At 44.4% G+C, this 21548-nt stretch overlaps 1 protein-coding gene across 2 annotated transcripts in view; it reads left to right on the forward strand.

The window, feature by feature from the left end:
* The window catches only part of LOC143928172 (uncharacterized), a 195949-nt gene that overhangs the window by 53662 nt on the left and 120739 nt on the right, over nt 1-21548 (forward strand). For both annotated transcript variants that reach the window (XM_077452872.1, XM_077452873.1), the window contains exon 2: nt 21434-21492. In XM_077452872.1, coding sequence (XP_077308998.1) covers nt 21434-21492 — 59 coding nt within the window. The remainder of the gene's footprint in view (nt 1-21433; nt 21493-21548) is intronic.

Consider the following 21548-nt stretch of genomic DNA (forward strand, 5'->3'; position numbering starts at 1 on the left):
ATTTACAAATGAGCCATCAGCAGGTGCATTGTTTATTTCATAGCTGTTTTTGCTAGATAACTTTAATCTATGGAACAAAGGGAATAATTGCTGGGGGTTAGTATGTTACCGAGAAGGAGGTAGACTATTCTGTTCTGTTTATTATTTTATGATTCCTTCTTAGACAAATAAATCATATTACCAAGTATATTATTTTACAAATCATCTATTTAGGGTTTTTGTAACAAACCTGTGCATTTCAAACTATGCATATGATGTTCTGTTTCAAATGCCACTTTATGCATTGACATACCTCCTTAGTCTGTCCTCACAGTATGGACATCTGCTGACCTGTTACTATCCACAGGCAGCCTAACTCTTCAATTAGACACAGAAGTTGAATCCAACACAATTTTAATTCAGTCAATTGCGGTACAGGGCATGTTTTTCTAGTCGTTAGAAGTGTGAGAAGACAGTGATTTTCCTAAACTCTGTCCCTCTGAAGTACTAACACTCAATGAGGCAGTGTGGAAGAAATGGAAAGGGTCTAGCTAAGACTGAACTAACTAGCAAACAGGAGGGGAGGACATAAGGAGAAACCAAAATCACATAAAAAAGTTGTAGTGGCCCAAAACCTCCACCAGATTTCAATATTTTAGTGAAGGTAATATTAATAACCTGATGCAGTTCAATAAAACACTGAAAAAAGACATAGATGTGAGACAGAACACAATGTATTAGCAGGAGTTATGCTAGATGAAAGGTGCATACCAAAACATTTAGGCTGCTTTCACGCTGAGGCATTTTACAGGCGTTTTTGCACTAAAAATAGCACCTAAAAAGTGCCTGTAAACTGCCTCTTCTGCAGCCCCAGTGTGAAAGCCCAAGTGCTTCCACACTGGGACAGTGCGCTTGCAGGACGGGAAAAAAAGTCCTGCAAGCAGCATCTTTGGTGCATAGTTGCCGAAGTGCCTGAAAAGTATGTTCATGTACAGTACACTCAGTACTGCCAGGGAGGATGGTGCTCGGACAGGGGAACATTACGACTTCAATATACAGGACGAGGGGGGCTGACAATATACTCATGTGGATCTCTATTTGAGGACCACTAAGGGCCACTTTGAGGCTCACACTGTGATATCTCTCTCCTTCAAATCTGTCCTCACTATTAAACTCCCCCTTTTTTTACCATTCATGGTTTGAGACCAGAATTTGTGGGGACCTCCATGTGGCTTCCAGGCTTATTTTTGGAGGCGTTGCCAGAGATCTCCATTGAGGCTATCTGTTGCATTGACACTTGTCGAAACTGCTTGATCTATTGGTTGAACATTGCACCATTCACCATCTCACTTTGACAAGTATTTGAACACAAATTCTCCTATTAAATACCCCTGGCAAAAGGATTGAACCTGAAATGCATCAGATACCGAAGAATGTTTTTTGGACAATGGAGAATAACAATATATGCTTTATTATTATTTTATTTATTTCTATGACTTTATCAATCATTCTTGCTTCATTTTATTTGATCATCATATATGTAATTGATCCTTTTTACATGTATTAATAACATTTTTATTTTTACCTAGTTTTAGTGGTGTGTTGCCATTAAAATCCCATCTAGGGGGTAATTCCTTTTGATTACTAGGGCATGGATGTGGCAGCCATCCACCACTCTCTGACACAGTGGAAGCATTTATATGTACAGTACACTCAATACTTGGCCAGGGCTCCCTTTGCATGAATTATTGCATCAATACAGCGTGGCATGGAGGTGATCAGCCTGTGGCAGTGCTGAGGTGTTATGGAAGCCCTGGTTGCTTTGATAGAAGCCTTCAGCTCATCTGCATTGTTGGGTTTGGTGTCTCTCATCTTCCTTTTGACAATACCCCACAGATTCTCTATGGGGTTTCGATCAGGCGAGTTTGCTGGCTAATCAAGCACAGTGATACCATGATCATTTAACCAAGCAGGGCTTTTTTTCTCAGAAAATAGGTGCAGGAACTCAATCACGACCCCCCGAAAACCCCCTCATACACGCACCCTCCAAACCTCATTACATGTTGGGTTAATAGTGTGGTTAAATTTCACTAACAGTGGAAGGTTCTTAAGGGGCATTAAACAACAGGAATGCATTACATACAGAGTGCAGAGTTCAGGGGTGCACTACAAAGAGAGTGTGGAGTTCAGCCTTCTTTCACAGCAGCTTACCTCTGCATCCCCATTCACATCCCACCTTCACCATACATATCTTACTTTTGTTGCTGTTCTAAGCTGAAGCACCAAGCCGGCTCTAGTACCTTCACTGTATGTGACTTCTGTGCTTACAGGTGATAGTGGTAGACAGAGAGCCTGAGCCAGCCTGAGCCAGAGGTGGTGGAACTGAGTTCCACCAAGTTCCAGCTGAAAAAAAGCCCTGTAACCAGGTATTGGTACTTTTGGCAGTGTCGGCAGGAGCCAAGTCCTGCTGGAAAATGAAATCAGCCTTTCCATAAAGCTGGTCAGCAGTAGTGATGGACGAACTTCCGACGGGACGTTTCGCGAACGCGAAACGCGAACGGACACAAACGTTCGCGAAAACGACCGTTCGCCGCGGGCTCCATTGACTTCAATGGGAGGCGAATTTCGCAAACCTTTAGGTCGAATTTGCGGCCACGGGGTAATTATTAGGGGGTAGCACGTAGTCCCACCACCTGGACAATAGCATAATACATGTATGAGGTGAATTTGGGATCGATAACTACAAGCATTTTTTTTTTATTTGGGAAATTGTTCTGACAATTCAGGACTATGGAGCTAATGAAGGCAATGGAGGAGAGGGAAGGTCAGGGACCAGGGTAGGCAAACAAGAGGGTGCAGGAGATACAGAGCACTGACAGCAGCACCGTAATACAGAGCACTGACATCAGCACCGTGACATACAGCGCTGACAGCAGCTCCGTGACATACAGCGCTGACAGCAGCTCCGTGACATACAGCGCTGACAGCAGCTCCGTGACATACAGCGCTGACAGCAGCTCCGTGACATACAGCGCTGACAGCAGCTCCGTGACATACAGCGCTGACAGCAGCACCGTGACATACAGCGCTGACAGCAGCTCCGTGACATACAGCGCTGACAGCAGCTCCGTGACATACAGCGCTGACAGCAGCTCCGTGACATACAGCGCTGACAGCAGCACCGTGACATACAGCGCTGACAGCAGCTCCGTGACATACAGCGCTGACAGCAGCTCCGTGACATACAGCGCTGACAGCAGCTCCGTGACATACAGCACTGACAGCAGCTCCGTGACATACAGCGCTGACAGCAGCTCCGTGACATACAGCGCTGACAGCAGCACCGTGACATACAGCGCTGACAGCAGCTCCGTGACATACAGCGCTGACAGCAGCTCCGTGACATACAGCGCTGACAGCAGCTCCGTGACATACAGCGCTGACAGCAGCTCCGTGACATACAGCGCTGACAGCAGCTCCGTGACATACAGCGCTGACAGCAGCTCCGTGACATACAGCGCTGACAGCAGCTCCGTGACATACAGCGCTGACAGCAGCTCCGTGACATACAGCGCTGACAGCAGCTCCGTGACATACAGCGCTGACAGCAGCTCCGTGACATACAGCGCTGACAGCAGCACCGTAAGCAGCCCCAGGAGGAAGTCAGCACAGCACAGGGATGGTGTGATCCCCTCATAATAAGAACCCCCAGGAGGAAGTCAGCACAGCACAGGGATGGTGGGAGCCCCTCATAATAAGAACACCCAGGAGGAAGTCAGCACAGCACAGGGATGGTGGGAACCCCTCATAATAAGCAGCCCCAGTAGAAATATGACACCGCTCAACCTCTTCAAAGAGGAGGGTAGGGGCATATAGTACGGTGTGCTTTTTTGGGTCAGGGAAGTGAGCCAAATGAATTAAGAAGGTCTGTGTGCTTGATTCCAAAAATTGTTTATAGACATATACATGGTCTACTGATCACATGTGTTGAATTCCTCCGAGATCCATGCCTCATTCATTTTTAGAAATGTGAGGTAGTTAACACTGTGGTGAGCTAGGCGAGTACGCTTATCGGTCACAATCCCCCCTGCTGCGCTGAACGTCCTTTCGGACAGGACACTGGATGAGGGGCAAGCCAACAGTTCGATTGCAAATTGGGCAAGCTCTGGCCAGAGGTCAAGCCTGCCCACCCAGTAGTCTAGGGGTTCATCACTCCTCAGAGCGTCCACATCGGCCGTTAACCCAATGTAGTCGGACACCTGACGGTCTAGGCGTTCCCTGATGCTGGATCCGGATGACACCTGTCGATGGGTCGGCTGAAAGAATGACCTCATATCCGAAGTCACCAACACATCTTCAAACCGGCCTCTTCTTGCAGGCGCTGTTGGATTGGTACCCGCAAATCCTTCTCTGGGAGTGGGAATTGCTCCTCTGCCAGCGCACGCAAAAGCAGAATGCAGCATTTCTCGAAGCAAGGCCTGGAAGTGCTGCATTCTGACAGCCCTCTGCGACGGCGGTAACATTTCCGCCATTTTGTGTTTGTACCGGGGGTCTAAGTACGTTGCCACCCAGTACTGGTCCTTGACCCTCATGCTTTTTATACGGGGGTCCCTATTAAAACACTGGAGCATGAAGACCCCCATTTGCACTAAAGTGGAAGCGGTGTGGTGGCCTGGCTCCTGCTCATCATCCAGGATAATGTCGTCCTCTTCATTCTCCTCTCCCCATCCTCGCACAACAGGGATCCCAGAAAGGTTTAAAGCATGCTCTTCTTGCTCCTGCTCATCCGCCCCGGCACCATCCTCCTCTGACTCCTCATCAGACTCCTGTTGTTGACTTGTCTCAGATAGAGTAGCCCCCCCTGGGAATTCATCCAGCATTGCGACTTCCTCATCTTCCCGCTCCTGCTCCTCCACAGCCTGATCAATGACACGACGCAATGCACGCTCCAGAAAGAAGGCATAAGGTACCATGTCACTGATGGCGCCATGGCTGCGACTGACCAGTTTGGTGATCTCCTCAAATGGCCGCAGAAGTCTGCATGTGTCGCGCATGAGCAGCCACTGGCGCGGTGAAAAAAAACCCAGCTCCCCAGAACCGTTTCTTTCGCAGAGTTCATACAGGTAGACGTTAACTGCACGTTTCTGCTGGAGCAGCCTATCAAGCATATAGAAGGTTGAGTTCCATCGCGTCGGGCAATCGCAAATAAGACGTCTGACCGGCAGATGGTGTCGCCGCTGAATGTCAGCAAGGCGAGCCATGGCCGTGTAAGATCTTCTGAAATGGGCCGAGATTTTCCTTGCCTGCCGCAAGATGTCCTGGACCCCAGGGTATTTGACAAGGAATCGCTGCACGACCAAGTTTAAGACGTGTGCCATGCACGGCACGTGCGTGATTTTGCCCTGTTTCAATGCGCTAAGCAGATTGGCACCGTTGTCACACACCACTTTACCAACTGTCAAATTGAGCGGTGTTAGCCACTCATCTGCCTGTGAACGCAAAGCTGAAAGGAGTGCCGGGCCAGTGTGGCTCTTTGCTTCCAGGCACAACAGACGCAGCACGGCATGGCAACGTCTCACCTGGCATGTGGAATAGGTTCTGGGGAGCTTGGGCGGTGCAGTGGAAGAGACGCTAGCAGCGGAAAAGGAGGAGGCAGCTGAGGAGGAGAGGGAGGAGGATGGAGTAGGAGGAGGAGAAGAAGAGTCAGGCCTGCATGCAATCCGTGGCGGTAAAACCAAATCTACACGGGTGCCACGGGTTACATGCTTGACGGCCGTCAGAAGGTTCACCCAGTGGGCAGTAAAACTGATATACCTTCCCTGCCCGTGTTTGCTAGACCACGTGTCTGTGGTCAGATGTATCTTGGCACCGACACTGTGTGCCAGAGATACATTCACTTGCCGCTGAACATGGCCATATAGCTCTGGGATGCCCTTCTCTGAGAAATACTTCCTTCCTGGGACCTTCCATTGTGGTGTTCCAATGGCCACAAATTTGCGAAAGGCCTCCGAGTCCACCAGTTTATATGGCAGTAGTTGGCGGGCTATGAGTTCTGACAAGCCAGCCGCCAACCGTTGGGCAAGAGGGTTATCCGGCGTCATCATTTTTTTACGCTCAAACATTAGGCCCACGGAAGCCTGCCTTTTTGCAGAAAAATGTGAGCTTGGCGTGATGGAAGGTGGAGTGGAGGACAATTGTGAGGAGAGAGGAGAAGGAGAAGTAGAAGACGAGGCTGGACGGTGAGAGCCTGCAGTGTGGCTTTGTGTGTTCCGTTGCTCCCACTGGGCTCGGTGATGGCTGCTCATGTGCCTTCTTAAGGCGGTCGTCCCTAGGTGAGTATTGGGCTTACCGCGACTAACGCGTTGACTGCAAAGATTGCAGATGGCAACGCTATTGTCAGCAGCGGACACGTTAAAAAAAGCCCACACTGCGGAGCCATGTGCCGGTGTCCTGGGAGCGCCAGATGTGACCGTACATGGTCGATGACTCGCTCCTGATACATTTGCAGTCTGCTTTGTCCCTGCTGTGCAATGTAAGTCATTGCTGCTTCTCCTCCCTATCTGCTGGTCCATATCTCCCTCTGAACTCCCCTCCTCTTCCTCTCTTGTGGGCACCCACGTGACATCACTAGACACGTCATCATCAACGTCACCTTCCCCACCGCTATAAGTAGAGTAGGCAGCAACACCGGGGACCAACCTCCTCCTTGGGCTGATCTGGGTACTGGCGTCAGACTGCTGAGTAGCGCTTGTTGCTACCTCCTCTTCCTGATCCAATACCAAGAGTGGCTGCGCATCAGAAATGTCCTCTTGATATGGATCGGAAAATAATTCCAGTGACTCAAGCGGAAGGTATGTGGTGGTGGTGGTGGTGGTCGTGTTGTTGGTGGTAGTGTCTTTGGGGGTGCACATAGCAGAGAGTGAAGAAGAGGGTGCAGATCGAGAGGATGAGGAGGGTGCAGAAGAGTAAGGCTGAGCGAGCCACTCAACCAAGTCTGGTGCATCCTTTAAAGTAATTGAACGCACCTTCTGCAACTTCCCACTTTGGCTCAAGCCTGTTGCTCCTGCCCTACCCCTACCACCCCTGCGGAAGGGCCTGCCTCTTCCTCTGCATGTCATTTTTTAAATGACCCTGTGACAAAACTCTTAGTCCCTATACCGCTGAAGGACTGCTGCAGTATAGGTGAGCGGTCAGCAGTGGTGCACGTCAACCCTATCTATTGTGGACCTATAGCGGTCCTTACAGAACAGCAGACTGTACCGCACTCAAGCCTATGTACCGTAGCACCCTATACCAAGTTACCAGTCCTTATAAGAACTTTTGTGGACCAAGCAGGTTGTGTATTAGTGTTTAGCAGACTGTACGTCAGTCCCTATACCGCTGAAGGACTGCTGCAGTATAGGGCAGCGGTCAGCAGTGGTGCACGTCAACCCTATCTATTGTGGACCGATAGCGGTCCTTACAGAACAGCAGACTGTACCGCACTCAAGCCTATGTACCGTAGCACCCTATACCAAGTTACCAGTCCTTATAAGAACTTTTGTGGACCAAGCAGGTTGTGTGTTAGTGTTTAGCAGACTGTGCGTCAGTCCCTATACCGCTGAAGGACTGCTGCAGTATAGGGCAGCGGTCAGCAGTAGTGCACGGCAACCCTATGTATTGTGGACCGATAGCGGTCCTTACAGAACAGCAGACTGTAACGCACTCAGGCCTATGTACCGTAGCACCCTATACCAAGTTACCAGTCCTTATAAGAACTTTTGTGGACCAAGCAGGTTGTGTGTTAGTGATTAGCAGACTGTACGTCAGTCCCTATACCAATGAAGGACTGCTGCAGTATAGGGCAGCGGTCAGCAGTAGTGCACGGCAACCCTATGTATTGTGGACCGATAGCGGTCCTTACAGAACAGCAGACTGTAACGCACTCAGGCCTATGTACCGTAGCACCCTATACCAAGTTACCAGTCCTTATAAAAACTTTTGTGGACCAAGCAGGTTGTGTGTTAGTGTTTAGCAGACTGTGCGTCAGTCCCTATACCGCTGAAGGACTGCTGCAGTATAGGGCAGCGGTCAGCAGTGGTGCACGTCAACCCTATCTATTGTGGACCGATAGCGGTCCTTACAGAACAGCAGACTGTACCGCACTCAAGCCTATGTACCGTAGCACCCTATACCAAGTTACCAGTCCTTATAAGAACTTTTGTGGAACAAGCAGGTTGTGTGTTAGTGATTAGCAGACTGTACGTCAGTCCCTATACCAATGAAGGACTGCTGCAGTATAGGGCAGCGGTCAGCAGTAGTGCACGGCAACCCTATGTATTGTGGACCGATAGCGGTCCTTACAGAACAGCAGACTGTAACGCACTCAGGCCTATGTACCGTAGCACCCTATACCAAGTTACCAGTCCTTATAAAAACTTTTGTGGACCAAGCAGGTTGTGTGTTAGTGTTTAGCAGACTGTGCGTCAGTCCCTATACCGCTGAAGGACTGCTGCAGTATAGGGCAGCGGTCAGCAGTAGTGCACGGCAACCCTATGTATTGTGGACCGATAGCGGTCCTTACAGAACAGCAGACTGTAACGCACTCAGGCCTATGTACCGTAGCACCCTATACCAAGTTACCAGTCCTTATAAGAACTTTTGTGGACCAAGCAGGTTGTGTGTTAGTGATTAGCAGACTGTACGTCAGTCCCTATACCAATGAAGGACTGCTGCAGTATAGGGCAGCGGTCAGCAGTAGTGCACGGCAACCCTATGTATTGTGGACCGATAGCGGTCCTTACAGAACAGCAGACTGTAACGCACTCAGGCCTATGTACCGTAGCACCCTATACCAAGTTACCAGTCCTTATAAAAACTTTTGTGGACCAAGCAGGTTGTGTGTTAGTGTTTAGCAGACTGTGCGTCAGTCCCTATACCGCTGAAGGACTGCTGCAGTATAGGGCAGCGGTCAGCAGTAGTGCACGGCAACCCTATGTATTGTGGACCGATAGCGGTCCTTACAGAACAGCAGACTGTAACGCACTCAGGCCTATGTACCGTAGCACCCTATACCAAGTTACCAGTCCTTATAAGAACTTTTGTGGACCAAGCAGGTTGTGTGTTAGTGATTAGCAGACTGTACGTCAGTCCCTATACCAATGAAGGACTGCTGCAGTATAGGGCAGCGGTCAGCAGTAGTGCACGGCAACCCTATGTATTGTGGACCGATAGCGGTCCTTACAGAACAGCAGACTGTAACGCACTCAGGCCTATGTACCGTAGCACCCTATACCAAGTTACCAGTCCTTATAAGAACTTTTGTGGAACAAGCAGGTTGTGTGTTAGTGATTAGCAGACTGTACGTCAGTCCCTATACCAATGAAGGACTGCTGCAGTATAGGGCAGCGGTCAGCAGTAGTGCACGGCAACCCTATGTATTGTGGACCGATAGCGGTCCTTACAGAACAGCAGACTGTAACGCACTCAGGCCTATGTACCGTAGCACCCTATACCAAGTTACCAGTCCTTATAAGAACTTTTGTGGACCAAGCAGGTTGTGTGTTAGTGATTAGCAGACTGTACGTCAGTCCCTATACCAATGAAGGACTGCTGCAGTATAGGGCAGCGGTCAGCAGTAGTGCACGGCAACCCTATGTATTGTGGACCGATAGCGGTCCTTACAGAACAGCAGACTGTACTGCACTCAGGCCTATGTACCGTAGCACCCTATACCAAGTTACCAGTCCTTATAAAAACTTTTGTGGACCAAGCAGGTTGTGTGTTAGTGTTTAGCAGACTGTGCGTCAGTCCCTATACCGCTGAAGGACTGCTGCAGTATAGGGCAGCGGTCAGCAGTAGTGCACGGCAACCCTATGTATTGTGGACCGATAGCGGTCCTTACAGAACAGCAGACTGTAACGCACTCAGGCCTATGTACCGTAGCACCCTATACCAAGTTACCAGTCCTTATAAGAACTTTTGTGGAACAAGCAGGTTGTGTGTTAGTGATTAGCAGACTGTACGTCAGTCCCTATACCAATGAAGGACTGCTGCAGTATAGGGCAGCGGTCAGCAGTAGTGCACGGCAACCCTATGTATTGTGGACCGATAGCGGTCCTTACAGAACAGCAGACTGTAACGCACTCAGGCCTATGTACCGTAGCACCCTATACCAAGTTACCAGTCCTTATAAGAACTTTTGTGGACCAAGCAGGTTGTGTGTTAGTGATTAGCAGACTGTACGTCAGTCCCTATACCAATGAAGGACTGCTGCAGTATAGGGCAGCGGTCAGCAGTAGTGCACGGCAACCCTATGTATTGTGGACCGATAGCGGTCCTTACAGAACAGCAGACTGTACTGCACTCAGGCCTATGTACCGTAGCACCCTATACCAAGTTACCAGTCCTTATAAAAACTTTTGTGGACCAAGCAGGTTGTGTGTTAGTGTTTAGCAGACTGTGCGTCAGTCCCTATACCGCTGAAGGACTGCTGCAGTATAGGGCAGCGGTCAGCAGTAGTGCACGGCAACCCTATGTATTGTGGACCGATAGCGGTCCTTACAGAACAGCAGACTGTAACGCACTCAGGCCTATGTACCGTAGCACCCTATACCAAGTTACCAGTCCTTATAAGAACTTTTGTGGACCAAGCAGGTTGTGTGTTAGTGATTAGCAGACTGTACGTCAGTCCCTATACCAATGAAGGACTGCTGCAGTATAGGGCAGCGGTCAGCAGTAGTGCACGGCAACCCTATGTATTGTGGACCGATAGCGGTCCTTACAGAACAGCAGACTGTACCGCACCCAAGCCTATGTACCGTAGCACCCTAGACAGACCAAGTTACCAGTCCTGATAAAGAGCTTTGTGGAACAAGTGAGTTGTGAATGATTAGCAGACTGCAGCAGAAGGGCAGCAGTCAAGTATAATATTCTTTCTATATTTGGAAGAAAGAATATTATACGTGTACAAGCCTATTACCGTACCACTGATACCAGTCCTGAAAAGAACCTTTGTGGAACTAATAGTAACAGCAAGTCTTTAAAATTATCCTCACTGCCTGACACACTGCTTCCTGCCTGTCCCTATACAAATTGGCAAAAAAGAGTAGGCTGGAACGATTAGCTGGAACAGCTCTTTTGTGGACCTGATAGTAACAGCTAATGATGATGATGATGATGATGATGAAGAAAGACTAATCTGGCTGAGCTGTCCCTAAAATAGCAGCATACAGCGCTCTGTCCCTTTATCTAAACTGACAAAAGAAACTCAGGCTGCTGACCTAACACCTATACCAGTCCTGAAAAGAACTTTTGTGTACCAAATAGCTAGCGTTTTCTCTGTCCCTACTCCACACAGGATCCTTTCCCTACAGTGACAGAAGAAAGAATGTAAAATGGCCACCGGATCGGGTGTATTTATAGGTTAGGGGGAATGTCCAAGTGTCCATGAGCTGTCATGTCTCAATTGGTTGTCCTGTAACACATGATAAACGTGTCACGAAAGGTTAAAGTTCTTGTATACATTAAACACGTAAGTCCGCCGGGGCGAACGACGGAAAAAGGCGTTCGAACCCGCGGACGGCGAAAGTCGGAAATTCGCCGCGAAACGACCGCCGGGCGAACCGTTCGGCCATCACTAGTCAGCAGAGGGAAGCATTAAGTGCTCTAGACGTTCCTGGTAGAGGGCTGCCCTAACTCTGGACTTGATAAAACAAAGTGGACTAACACCAGCAGATGACATGGCTCCCCAAATCATCACTGACTGTGGAAACGCTAAACTGGACCTCATGCAACTTGGATTTTGTGTCTCTCCACTCTTCTTTCAGACCTTGGGACCTTGATTTCTAAATGAAATGCAAAATTTATTTTTGTCCAAAAAGAGGACTTTGGACCACTGTGCAACAGTTTGGTTCTTTTTTCCTTATCCTAGGTAAGATGTTCAGGAGTGGCTTGACACAAGGCTTGACACAAGGAATGCAACAATTGTAGCCCACGTCCTGGATATGTCTGTGTGTGTGTGTGGTGTCTCTTGAAGCACTGACACCAGCCATAGTGCACCCTTTTGTACCAAACCTTTTCCTTCCACTCAACTTTCCATAGCTCTCTGTCAACAGCCAGCTTATTTAGCAATGTCCTTTTGTGACTTACCATCCTTGTGGATGGTGTCAAGTCAGCAGTCTTCCCCATGATTGTGTAACCTACTGAACCAGAATGAGAGACCATTGAAAGGCTCAAGAAACCTTTAGAGATGTTTTTAGTGTTTGTTCACTCTATTCATGGAAAAGGTTAAAAGTCCCCTCATGCCTCTGCCTCTGGGTGTCATGCTTGTGGCTGTCAGAGTCTTGTTATGCTTCATGGGACTTGTAGTTATTATAATTATACACGATTTATATAGCGCCAACAGTTTACGCAGCGCTTTGCAATGTATAGGGGGGACAACACAATTACAGTACAGTTCAATACAAAAGGTACAGGAGGGCCCTTCTCGTAGAGCTTACATTCTAAAGGGAGGGGGTGGTGGTACAAAAGGTAATAGCTGCAGAGAATGATTTGATGGGGAGGTGAACTTGTAGTTCTGTAACAGCTGGAGGTCTGCTAATTGCATATCCCTGCTCTATGGGATTTTGTCGGCAATCAAACCAAGAAGAATTACTGTTTATAAAAAAATTTTTTATTACAATTAAATAACCTTATTTAAAAAACATACAAGGCCATATTCTGGCCTAAAACCAATTATACAAATGTACACAAATGAAGTTGATACTTTTGTTAATGTTACATATCTCTTTATGGGGTTTTGATATTCAGCAGATTGTTTAGGCATCGTACATCCAACACTTTTCTAGATTTATCAATTAATCTCTTCCTTGGGGACAACCTAATGCCTCTAAGTATAGTGAGATAATAGGATTTTTTATAACAGCTTACCTGTAAAATCCTTTTCTTGGAGTACATTTTGGGACACAGGGCCTTAAGTAATTACTTAATGGGTTATAGGCCACCTTCAGGTGATGGACACTGCTATACCCAATCCAGGAAGTTCACTCCCTATATAACCTCTCCTCCTTCCAACAGCACATCAGTTTTTGTAGCAAAGCCTTAACTTAAAAAAGAGGGAATCTTACCCTTTAAATTTTCATTTTGAATTATAACTTGCCGAATTCCTCGTCAGTCTTACGAATCTGAGCAGTTGTCTTTAAATTTTTTATTGCTCTCACCACATCAAGACAATGTAGTGACTTTTCTTCCATGGAAATGGTTTTGGAAAAAAACGATGGCAGGACAATATCTTGGTTCAGGTGAAAACTTGAAATCACTTTTGGCAAAAAGTCTGGACGAGGGCATTACACCACTCTGTCCTCATGAAAAATCAAATATGGCTCTTTACAAGAAAGAGCATCCAGTTCTGAAACCCTCCTTGCTGAGGATATAACAACCAAAAATACCAACTTCCTTGTCAGAAGGACTAGGGGAATATGTTGTATAGGTTAAAATGGCTGTTTTTGTAACACAGACAAAACTAAGTTCAAGTCCAAAGGGTTCAAGGGAGGTTTGACGGGCAGATTAAGCCGCATCACCCCTTACATAAAACCCTGGACTAAAGAATGTATATTAAGTGGTCTTTGAAATAAGATAGATAAAGCTGAGACTTGGCCTTTAACAGTACGCAAGGCCAATGTCATTTCTACCCCTGATTGTAGAATGGCAAGAATTCTGCCTATGATATATCTCTGAGGGTGCCAACACTTGGATTCACACCAGGAAACCTAAGCCCTCCAGACTCTATAATATATAGTTCTGGAAGCTGGCTTCCTTGCCTTAATTAAAGTCGAGATAACTGACCTGGAAAGCCCACGTTTCTTCAGAATGTGGGTTTCAATAACCAAGCCATTAAATTTAGAGACCATAAGGTAGGATGGAATATCAGTCCCTGTGAGAGCAGATCTGGCTGTATTGGGAGGGACCATGGCCCTCCACTGCCATCTTTATAATTTATGCATAGAAAAAAGAACAAAAGAGCTGCGCCAAATAATATATAAATCAAAAAAAATATATAAAAAAAAATAAAAATTAAAGGAACAATTTATGAAGAAAAGTCCATGAAAACTTTATGTTATCCAAGAAAGGAAAATGATAGCACCACAGTGATCCCACACTTCCTTATCGCTATAGTGTCCCACCACCGACAAAACAGTGCGCTTACCAGATGGTAAAAGCACAAGGAGCGTTTAAAGTACCAAGTCACCGGCAGCTCCTCGCTTCCACCGAACACTTTATCCTTAATCCCTCAGGGACGAACGATCCATACACTGTAGCCGCTCCACAATCTGAGAACAAAGCTGCATAAGAGCTGGGGGAGGAGAAGCTGCAGCACACTGAGCTTCCCAGTGAATGGCTATGCAGTGAGGAAAATCGAATCATCAATGGGCTACTTTAGACAGGGCTCGTCACTCAGACGTGATTTACGTAATTTATGCATACCATGACCTTCTGGGCCATGTTGGTGCCATCAGAATTACCGGATTTCTTTCCAGCTTGATTCTGCAAAGAAGTCAAGGCAGCAACTGAATAGGGGAGGTATGCATAGATCAGTGAAAACTGATCCCATGGGGTCACCAACGCATCCGTTCCGCATGCGAGTGGATCCCTTGTTCTGGCCACAAAGTTGACTAACTTCATGTTGAACCTGTCCGGAATCACCCATCTTTGACAAACAGCCCAAAAATGTCAGGTTGGAGAGACCATTCCCCAGGGAATAACTGCTGGCGACTCAAGTAGTCCGATGCCAGAAGTTCATCCTAGAAGAATAGAAACTACTGACCTGATCTTGTCCATTTAAGTGTCATTTCATTAGATAATTTGAGGGCATGTATAGGGGAGGGGCAGGGGAGGGGTTGAGTGGGGCAACTGATTTTGATTTTTTAGATCTAGAATGGGTATGACATCTCCACTTGGTTTTGGTACCATAAAAAGATTTGAATAAAACCCCAAACCTTGCTCTTTTGTGGGGATCTGTATGATCACCCCTTGAGATATTAATCGGTCTAGTGCCTGAAACACGGATTGTCTTTTCTCTGGATCTTTAGGAATGCTTGACCTCAGGAAACGAGAGGAATGTCCCAAAATTTCAGCTTGCACCCCAGTTTTACCGTGAAGATGACCCATCTGTCCTGAATTTCCTCTTGCCGACTTCTGAAAACTGCAGAAGTCTGCCCCCCACCTTGGTGAGGGGGGTTGCCTCTTCATAATGAGGCTTTAGGATTCTGCTTTGCAGGTTTTTGACCCCAGGACTTCTTTTGAGCCTTGGTCTGACCCTGAGGTTTTCCTCTAGAGTCTGACAGCGAAGACCGTCACCACTGCCTAGAGACGGAAGCCCCTGGTGCAAAGGAAAGAGGCCGTTTAAATGAAGGGTGTTTGTACTTTCTTTTGACTGGCAAAAGATTACTTTTCCCACTAGAAATTGTTTGGATATATTTGTCCAAATCCTCTCCAAATAGCCGCTCCCCATGAAAAGGGAACCCAGTTAGGAGGTTTTTTAGATGATGTTTCGGCGACCAATTTTTTAACCACAGGATTCTACACACATATGCACAAGCATAAGCGTAAGGCGGGACACCTGGTGAATAGAATCTTTAATGACATCTATGGCAAAGCATAATGCCTTTGTAGTTCAGCCAATTCCTGGGCTTGTTATGCAGGAACCTCTTTAAGGACCTGTCTAAATTGGTCCTTTAGGGATTGACAGACGCCTATTGCAGCGACTGCAGGCTGAGTAACGACACCTGCCAAGAAAAAAGTAGATTTTAACAGGTATTCCAACTTTTTATCTGTTGGATCCTTAAGCATTTGTGCATTATCTACAGGACAAGGTAGGCCTTTATTCACACTGGAAATCGCAGAGTTAATTGCTGGTACTTTCCATTTTTTGGAGAATTTCTCCTCCAGGGGATAGAGAATTGAAAATCTCTTAGAAGAGAGAAAATGCTTATCCGGATGTTCCCATTAAGCAAAAATAAGCTGTTCTAGTAATGCATGTGCAGGAAACGCATGCAAAGGCTGAGAAGGTTTTAAGGAACCCAAGGAAGAAACCGAGCTTTCAGGAGACTCCGTTAGAGGTAGCATGAAAATAAAACAAACCATCTCCGTAAGAGATTGTATCAGAAATTTCTCAGATGGAGAGGCTGAAAAAGGCTCATCTACCGTTGTTTCCTCCGCAGAGGAATCATCATCAGTTTGTTTTTCCTCCTGATCGCCTGAAGGTAACACCTCACCCTGTACCCACTGTTTCCCTTGCAAAGGTTCTGAATTGAGGGAGGGGGATCTAACACGCTTCCTATCCATTTGAATGGAGGATGCAATTAAAGCCACTAATCTTCCTTCCAGACCCTGCAGGGAATGAGGAAAGGACATCTTCAGTCACGTATACAGGGGCTGAGATGTGAGAAGCAGTTGCACCATTAATTTGTTCCAATGGCTCACCCTCAACCTAGTTCCTAAGTTTCTTCCCTTACATTATCACTAACGCAGGATTTGCTGAATTAACAGACAAGCCAACCTTCACCGATCACGGCGAGCTGCGTTTAGCAAACCTTCAAGGACAGGTCCCTAGATATCGGGTGTCCAACTTTCTTGGACCTGTAAAAAGCGCCCCACCAGGAAAGCTTTAGATAAGGTAGCAACACCTAAGGATCTGTGTCCCATGATGTATGATAAAGAAATATTATCTCTTTTCATAATGTCTGCTTATATCAACTTCCACTTGCTTATGAACAGGGGTGATCTCATGCAAGGATCATAAATCTCCCATGTCATGGAAAGGGGGTTTTCATAAATGAACAGAGACTATTTTTCACTGCTGTTCACACCAACCAAAGCTGTATGCATCTGTTCTTTAGCACACCTCAAATGCTTGTGTCCATTTTGGACACACTTTACAGGTCTTTTGAATTAATTAACTGATTAGAGTATGACACCATGAGTCTACAATATTGAACTATTTCACAATAATTCAGATTTTTTGAGCTACTGAATTCTGGGTTTTCACTAGCTGTAAGCCATAATCATCTGAATTAAAAGAAAGTAATGCCTGAAATATATCACCCTGTGTGTAATGAATCTATATCATATGAGTTTCACTTTTTGAATTGAATTACTGACACAAATTAACTTTTTGAGGATATTCACATTTTTTTTTTCAGATACACCAGTACATTTAGCTGCTTCAATCAATTAATACATGATAAATCTGCCATTGTTTTTTAAACCAGCACAATGCAAGGCACACCGACTATCGTACATGTGTTGTATGTTACCAAAACCAACCAATCTAACTGGATCCTTATTCCACGATTGATAAGGCATACAAAATTTATCTTTTATACAAAGCTTGTACAAAAGTACAAATTTGCACACCCCTTGCAGAAGTTTTAAGATGTAGATTATTTTTTTAAATACAAATGTGCAGATCAACACATTTTTTTATATTTTAAACATGTTGATAAATAAACTATTAAGGCATCACAGATTAGTACAATTAATACTTTATATAATGAATAATACATTTTAATTAATAATATGATCATGTTAAAAATTTTGCATACCGTTAGTTGATTTGAACAATTTTGTCCTCATCACGCCTAATGATTTTATTCTAGAAGATTTAAACTTGGCTGTTTAGTGGCATCCTAAACATTCTGCCAGGGGTGTGTAAACATATAAGTGCAACTGCAATAAAGAACAAACATAACCACCACAAAAAAAAAGTTTACATACAAACAGTAAGAAATATAAAATAAAAAAATAGCTAAGATAAGGATGGTGTTAATAAGACCATATTAAAGTTAACTAACAGATAAAGCGGGGTTAATAGGAACTAATGTAATAAAAAAATTTAAGTAAAATTTCACAATTGCTGGAACTGACATGCAGTATAACAATACACAGAGCAATAATAGCACTGTAGTGTCCACATTATACCAACATTTTGCAGTGTATTTGCGCAGTTAATCATACAACCTGAAAACCAAAATACATGATTTCCATTATTAATATTATAATCATACAGGATTATTGTGGCGCCACAGTTACAATACAATTCAACACAATATGTTTAGAAAAGCCCTGCTCCTGAGAGCTTACAATCTAATAATAATAGCATAAAGTAATCTGTACAAATGCCCCCAACAACCCCCATCAGCAACATCCGGGAAGGCACATCCTCTGCCTCTCTGTGTTGCTGGCCCTATTTTTAAATGTAGGTAACCTCTGCTTATGAATTTTTTTATGCTATGCACAGTTTCAGTTGCCATAATTGCAAACTGGAGTTTACACAAGGGGGAGGACTCTTTCCCCACCTCTCGAGTTATAGAATTGGGTCCTGGAGTGATCAATCAGCAAGCACCAGAGCTATTATATGGAAAGGAAGGGGCTAAGAGGTACTGATTGCTTCACTTTCAGAGGCCAATCTGCTAGTGTGGTCTATTGCTTCCCCTTGCAAGAGTTCACTTTAAGAACTGAAGAAATCTTTAATAGTACTGTACAGAAGAGCATTTGAATACTGTCAGAATATTGCATTAATAAAAACAAAACATAAAACCCACTTTTTGGCTTTGTGTAGGGGATTCAATAGCTTAGAATGGACACACTTATAAAAAGATTATGCCTTCTTTTAAGCAGTGCCAGACCAAAAAAATAAATTGCCTTGAAGTATTTTTCTATAACTGAACATATTTTACTAAGACCAGTAAGGCAAAAAAAATCTATTGCTGTCCTAGAATTCTTAGGAAATAAAAAGAGGTTAGGACCAGGATATACATAGGCTGCAGGCAGGCTTGACTAAGGTAAAACAGATGTCACCGTTCACTCCATGAAACCACCATGCCCTCCATCACTTATCAGTTATACCTAAATGATCAGACCAAAACTGATTTGAATGAAAATTGGTTATAGTGGACATTTATTAACAAATAACCAATGTAAAACATTCAATCAAACAGAAACATGAAGATAAACAATAATCAAAGTCGATCTTTGAAGGCACTGAAGGACCAACCATAATTTCTATATCCGAGGAATACTTAAAGGTCCCCAGCCGCAAGACACTGGCTTGGGGACAAACCCACTTTCCTCAGATATCTCCATGTCACAACTTCACAGTTAACCCAACATTAACTGTACATTCTCCATAGGACACCATACAATAGATGGGTCACTAGTAGATGACATCACTGTTAATCATAACCACCTCCAAGGAGCCCAACTGTCTGACCATTATGGCCACCAAAGATCTAAAAAGGATATGAATCCAAAAAACACAGAGCGGGACGGTGGGAAGTTTTTTTTGCTTTGGGCCTATCTTTCTAAGGAAATGAGAATAACTGAGGTAGGATGGAGTCTTACACTATGCCTTGAATGGTGTCAAACACAATAACTCTACCGGTATTTGCCAGTTTCAGATTGTCCCTCTCAGATATCAAAATACACAGTCCTATACATTGCCTTGAAAAGGTATTCATTTCCTTTGAAATTGTCCACATTTTGTTATGGTACAACCAAAAATGTAAATATGTATTTTATTGGGATTTTATGTGATAGACCAAAACAAATTGGCATATAATTGTTAAGTGGAAGGAAAATGATAAATGGTTTTCAATTTTTTTTACAAATATGTCAAAAGTGTGGCATGCATTTGTATTCAGCCTCTTTTCCTCCGATATCCCTAACTAAAATCTAGTGGAACCAATTGCCTTCAGAAGTCACCTAATTAGTAAATAGTCCACCTGTGTGTAATTTAATCTCAGTATAAATACAGCTGTTCTGTGAAGCCCTCAGAGGTTTGTTATCAAAACTTAGTGAACAAACAGCGTCAAAAAGGCCAAGGCACACACCAGACTGGTCAGGGATAACATTCTAGAGAAGTCTAAAGTAGAGTTAGGGTATAAAAAAATATCCCAAGCTTTCAACATCTCATGGAGCACTATTCAATCCATCAAAATGGAAAGAGTATGGCACAACTGCAAATCTACCAAGACATGGCCGTCCACCTAAACTGCCAGGCTCGAAAAAGAGAGAATTAATCAGAGAAGCAGCTCAGGTGGGAGAATCTGTCCACAGGACAACTATTAGTCATACACTCCACAAATCTGGCCTTTAAGGAAGAGTGGCAAGAAGAAAGCCATTGTTGAAAGACAGCCATAAGAAGTTCTATTTGTAGTTTGTAAGAAGCCATATGGGGGACACAGAAAACATGTGGAATAAGGTGCTCTGGTCAGATGAGACCAAAATTGAACTTTTTGGCCTAAAAGAAAAAGGCTATGTGTGGCAGAAAGTTCTCTAACAGAGATTGAGCTATTTTGCAAAGAAGAATGGGAAAAAATTTACTTACCTAGATGTGCAAAGCTTTTAGAGACATCCCCTAAAAGACTTGCAGCTATAATTGCACAGAAGGTTGGCTCTACAAAGTATTGACTCAGGGGGGCTAAATACATGCCAAACTTTTCACATATTTATTTGTAAAAAAAAATTGAAAAACATTTATAATTTTCCTTCCACTTCACAATTATGTGCCACTTTGTGTTGGTCTATCACATTAAATCCCAATAAAATAAATTTATGTTTTTGGTTGTACCATGACAAAATGTGGATAAATTCAAGGGGTATGAATACTTTTTCAAGGCACTGTACAGTATGTACGACATTAAACTATTCACAGCTTTACTTCGTCTTAATAGAACGTTCATCTGTTTCCAGAGACATTCACAATTCTGATATTTAAATTATTAACTTCCACATCTACAAATGTGGACAAAGAAAATACATTTATAATTATTTCTGTTTCTGAAAATATGTTGTCACATATAATTTTCCTTGAATCTTAATTCTTGCATTTTTTTAAATTCTTTATTGTGCTTTTTATAGTCATACAATACACAATATTGTTACAATTTTGGTTTAGTATACCAAAATTCATCACAGTAGAACAAAATTCTGACACGTATAAAGAGAAGTGAGCAACAACTGTAATGCCTCGTACACACAACCGGAGTTTGACGGACTAGGTCCGAAAGTCTTTCCAACGGACTTTCGGCGGAGATCCAATGGATTTTCTGAATGAACGGACTTGACCACACACAACCGGACTAAGTCCGTTCGAAAGTCCATTCGATTCCGGTCCGCCGGACCAAGTCTGCTGGAAAGTCCGATCGTGTGTACGCGCCATTGGAGAGATATAGGAACCAACTGAATGACATAAATCTCTGGCATACAGTATATGGATCAGATTTGATCAACATACAACACTTATAAAATAACAAAGTAAAAGATGCCTACTATATAACTATGATGTTTGAATGCAGAACAGGAAAGCTCTATAATTCTTGCTTTTTATCCTCTTTCCTTTATAGTATCTTAAATGTATAACACCCAAAAAATGAATGTTAATTAATGTTGATTGTATGTTTTGTGTGCTTCTCAGATGTCCTAAAGATGAATTTGTGTGTCAAGGATGGGATATTTCTACTCCATATGACTACGGTAAGTGTGCTTTTTATAAAGTATTTTCTTTACTTTCTTAAAGGTATTCTTTGTGA

The sequence above is a fragment of the Lithobates pipiens genome, unplaced genomic scaffold (genome assembly GCF_037356315.1).
Source record: "Lithobates pipiens isolate NorthernLeopardFrog02 unplaced genomic scaffold, aLitPip1_a1.2 Scaffold_23, whole genome shotgun sequence".
Lineage (NCBI taxonomy): Eukaryota > Metazoa > Chordata > Amphibia > Anura > Ranidae > Lithobates > Lithobates pipiens.